A 4758-nucleotide genomic window follows, 5' to 3' on the forward strand; every position below is an offset into this window, starting at 1 on the left:
TGTCGTCAATGGAAGAATATGGTTGAATTGAATACACCAAAAGCTTGTTACCGAAAAAAAAAAAAAAAAAGAATACACCAAAAGCTGGGAAGGTAGCGTACACGCAAACGTGGCAACAAGCACTACCAGTTATGCTCCTAATGACAGCAATAGAACCAATATGTGCAAAACATACAAAAACATACCTAAAAACAAAGTCTAGTGCTACCTCTATTATACAACTTTAATTGGTTTCTATGTATTCTTTAGGTTAAACTCAATGTATTTTTCGAAAGAACGAGAAAGATTGCTAAGGAGATTCGATTTCTCCTGATCTTTAAATATACATGTTAAATTGTAACTTAGGTTAATCATACATGTTAAACTATTACGGGCGTATTTTTGGTGGAAAAAGAGCATTGGTCTCTGGACCCTTGCATTTCAGCGGATGTTGATACATCCATTATTGTATCATTTGTGTTGAGACCTAGAATTTGAAGAAATTTTTTATTGTGACTAGAATACGAGTGGTACACCATGTGTTTTTATAGAAGTGGTGGGAAATTTTATTTTTTAAGTTATTAACTTTTTAATACACATATTCGACCATTTGTATAGTAACATGTGGTGTACCGTTTGGACTTACATGGCTTAGAGTGAGAGACTAGCGAATTTAGTCTATGGGGATTTACTTGGGTAAGCGATTAGCTTCATTTGTCCGATTAGGCTAACGTGGCATTGTTTTTGGCGATGTTATTCGTTGTTAACTTAGTGATTGTATTAAATGCATATCAGTATAGTTAGTTCATAAATTCATTATACAACACTATTTCACAAACACTAAACTTGTTTTTTGGAAAATATTTATTTGCGTCCTTAATTAAATAAATTTATTTCCATGAAAATTGAGTGTTAAATTGAATTTTTGTTCTAGTACTTTTTCTTATGTACGTGCATAATTTTGAATATATACATGGTTATATTATAGTCCTATGTACACTGGTATATTATCACTATACCTATGCATATAAATTAATCTACCTGTAAAATTGTGTACCTGTTCAAAATAATGTACCAGGACAAAAACCAAAATCCAATCCGAGGCTTGCTGGTTTCAACAATGGGTAATGCTATAGAGATTAAATTTGTAAATAAAATCTTGTAAACCACATGACATGGAAGTTGATTGGATTATTACTTCAGCGTTGATTAACGTGCTTATTTTTATTGGTGATACATCATTTAGTTTGCATATTTAATCTACAAATTTAGTCTATCTAGCATTACCCTTCAACAATTAATGAATAAAGCAATCTTGTCCGATGATGAAAATCTAGGATTTCAATTAATGCGCGCATAAACCAAAATCCCTTCTTTCTCTTCAGCTTAAATTAAGACCAAATTTTATTTCATAAACGGCCAAGAAACATACATAATTACTGTGAAGACCGTTATTCCCTAGAAAGAACAAGAGGAGGCTAGTCTATACATGAACCAGCCTCATATGCTTACACAAAGATAAAGGAAAATTAAACATCATGGAAAACTAAAGACGCACCAAAAGGACATATGTACACGATGATACATATGCATCATGACGTCCAAAACATTTATATAGAGCGATCGAGCTCGATTGATTCAGGTACAAGCAGGCAAACGGCAGATGATAAATATTCAAACTTCACATGTAACTAGTTGGCCTGGCATGGATGGTTCGATGATCTTCTCGTTACGGCATGTTTGTGCATGCACATGTTGGTCAGTGTTAAGCTCAGAGTTTTGATGAGCATCAGTACCATTGGCATCCGAGGTTACAGGTGCTTGGACTTGTACCTCCACCTCAGGAGTAGTAGTTAAAATTGTGATTTGCTTTACAACATCGGCCTTGTGTTCTGGTAGCTTTTCCTCCACAATGGTTTTGGTGTTCCTGTACTTTGTATAGAGGGCCATCTGAACCACCCCAAAGGAGAAACCAATTATGTTTGGGGTCTGCAAATGAAAGGATCATGTGATTAATTAATTAAAGTCAACGGATATATTCTTATACAAACAATATTCTACGTTAAATTCATATGAGGAAAATTCAAAAACTTGAGTGCAGATGGGATGCGAATATATCAAAATAAATTGCGATAAAGTAACCTTATTAAATTTTGTGAACAATATATTGTAGCTTCTTAAATAGTTCTTGTTGCTTTCATATATGTCACTAAATTAAACTTGGCGTAAGAGAGTGATCCATTAAGGGATAGTGTTTGCATAACAAATGATTGATTTTTTTCCATTTCCTTATAATCAGCATATGCTTTTTAATTAAATTATTCTATTATCTAATACACTTTTAACCTTTATAAGGTTATCACGGCCTTTTTTTTGTTTGCCACGATATAAACCAGTTAAAGCTTGATGTAATCAAGCTAGCGGTTATACATGCGTGGTGGCGCACATTGACATATAATCACCAGATTTTTCTATTTTAAAAATCATCAAAAGAAAGTTATTCCACAATTAAGGACAGTTTAACCGATGCACCTAGCTTACTAATTAAACAGGAATAGCCGTAAAAATAATAAATATTAGTTTTATTATACACAAATAAAATGACTTACTGCAACATAGAGATCCTTGAGGAGTAAGCCATAACAGAGCCACATAACGGCACTTAGGGTGAGGAAGAAGGATAAATTAAACGGCATGAACTCCACGCTCTTGGTGCGGATAACCATTCTCTGTAACACACAAAATCAAATCATGCATATATTAATATCTTAATGCATATAGATTGAGATTATGTTAAACCTTTAAGGATTTGATTACAGTACTTGATTAATCAATTACCATGACGCTTAAAGGTGCTGCAAAGACACCGACAGAGAAAGTCACACAAACCCATCCGAGAACTTCGACGCGGGTCGGCCCTTGTGACAAGAAGCGAGACAGAAGAAGAATCAAGCAAAATCCCCCGAAGTTCACCAGTAAAAGCAGCCTGAGAGTAGACACCTGCACCCAAATTTAATTTATTAATTCTAATTAAGTCCTTTATATAAGTCATATTCTACATGGAATTCAGCTAAACTAATCGAACTGCGAAGGTGGCACTACTCACCCTCGCTTGCTTAGTTGCATATGTAAGGTAAATTGCAATATAAATGGTCTCTATGACACAACCGAATGAGTTGATGGTGATGAGAAGGATCACATGAGACTTGAGGAATGCATAGTATATCCATATCATTGTACTGAATAGTGCAAACACATATGGAACTGATTGAAATCCCTCCGTCGATTTCTTTTTATACACCCTCCAAAATGTCGGCCTGCATCACCCAAAACATTAGTCGAAGTTAAATAACTACTTAAATCTCGTTAATTGCCTCATTATCCCTGAAATAAATAATAAAGAAAAGAAACTTACAGCGGAGCTAGAAAAACGATGAATGAGACAATGTTGCCTGTTTAAATTGAACATCGTAAGAAGAAGAAAAGTTAATTTCTATTGAAGAAAAGTAGAATAAGGAAACTAAAGAGAAACGATTTTGCACAATTCAGTTTATTTCCTCCCCTTATTCAATCCAAAGATCACAAATAAGTAGGGGGTGTGCATGGGAAGAAAAGGGGTGAGCGGAATGCTAATATATTGTTATACCTAGAATGCCAAAGGCAAAGGCCAATGGATGGTGAGAAGTTGATGCAGTCATGGTAGCTAGAGTTCTCTCTTTGGAGATGTGTAGCAACTGAAACTGAAACTGAAGGAACAGGGTTTTGCTATGAAGCTATATAGCTTAGCCCTGTATCCTCTTATATCTTTCTGATATTCCGTCTTTGCCACGAGATCCTGAATACAAAGGGTCCTTGGTATTTATAGAGAGAGAAGTTGAGGCTATGTTGTTGCATGAAGGCTGAATTGTGATGATTACTTTATTAGCTTTTAGCAGTAGGTGTCTCTAGTACAGAAAAGCCAAGCACCCATGACATTAGAACAAACATATTTGTGAATGCCAACTCAACAAATGTGAGTCGGTATTTTTAACTATTGTGCAACACACTTACGTTACATATTTGGAAAGGTTAACTTCCTTAGCTCCTCTTTCACGTGACACCTCCTAAGCCACTTCCTTTTTCGGTTTATCACTTTCTATTGCTTTTAGCTGTTTCTCTAGGAGTACTCCGGCTCTTTGGCTAGCTTTGGCAGTACTTTCAAGCTCATTCAACCGCCAAAACCTCTCAATATTCCCAGAAACTTCTCAATAAATTTTCTTCTATCACGCTTGTTGATTACTTTATTGATCGCATCTCTCATAGTAGTAATATAATAGCCTCAATAGGTTTCTCAAGTTTTAGTCATTAACTAATTATATATGACATACGACATTAAAAATTTCTACCTGGTTAAACAGTAACGAAGGTTGAAATTATGTCCAAATATGAATGGATGTAGTTTTCGTTGAAAATTGTTCATTTAGAAATTTCTGAAAAATCTAACCATAAGTTCTCTCAATAGGAGCAATAGGGCTGTTATGATCATTATTGAACTTATTCAAGAGGTGAAATATAACCATATCAAAGATTGAATCGATCATTAGAAGAATTATGACAAAAAATAGGATATGCATTGAAGAGAAGCAAATGAAAGACTTTTATGAAAACTATCGTAGAGTTGAGAGTGAAATTTTATTATGTACATGTCATATCATGAATTAGTACTGCATACAATCTCCAAAAACAATCAATTATTTCCATATAACAGTTGGAATATTGTTTTCGATATAAGCACCGACT

General features: G+C 34.5%; 1 protein-coding gene across 1 annotated transcript; it reads right to left on the reverse strand.

The window, feature by feature from the left end:
* Positions 1-1365: 1365 nt before the first annotated feature.
* LOC137713893 (bidirectional sugar transporter SWEET12-like) lies at positions 1366-3813 on the reverse strand. Its single transcript, XM_068453244.2, has 6 exons — positions 3626-3813; positions 3395-3431; positions 3086-3296; positions 2818-2979; positions 2589-2708; positions 1366-1968 (listed from the first exon to the last, which is right to left on the reverse strand). The coding sequence occupies exons 1-6, from the start codon at positions 3675-3677 to the stop codon at positions 1654-1656; spliced, it is 897 nt and encodes a 298-aa protein (XP_068309345.1). The 5' UTR covers positions 3678-3813; the 3' UTR covers positions 1366-1653.
* Between the last annotated feature and the right edge of the window lie 945 nt (positions 3814-4758).

The sequence above is a fragment of the Pyrus communis genome, chromosome 14, assembly GCF_041283825.1.
Source record: "Pyrus communis isolate YQ-2024b chromosome 14, ASM4128382v1, whole genome shotgun sequence".
In the NCBI taxonomy this organism is placed as follows: Eukaryota; Viridiplantae; Streptophyta; class Magnoliopsida; order Rosales; family Rosaceae; genus Pyrus; species Pyrus communis.

Excerpts from the sequence above, each read along its gene's own strand:
- LOC137713893 (XM_068453244.2), bottom strand. The coding sequence starts at position 3,677 with ATGACTGCATCAACTTCTCACCATCCATTGGCCTTTGCCTTTGGCATT. Across the intron at positions 2,980-3,085 it reads ATGCAACTAAGCAAGCGAGG|GTGTCTACTCTCAGGCTGCT; the intron begins GTGAGTAGTGCC and ends ATTTGGGTGCAG. Across the intron at positions 1,969-2,588 it reads TCAAGGATCTCTATGTTGCA|ACCCCAAACATAATTGGTTT; the intron begins GTAAGTCATTTT and ends TTTCATTTGCAG.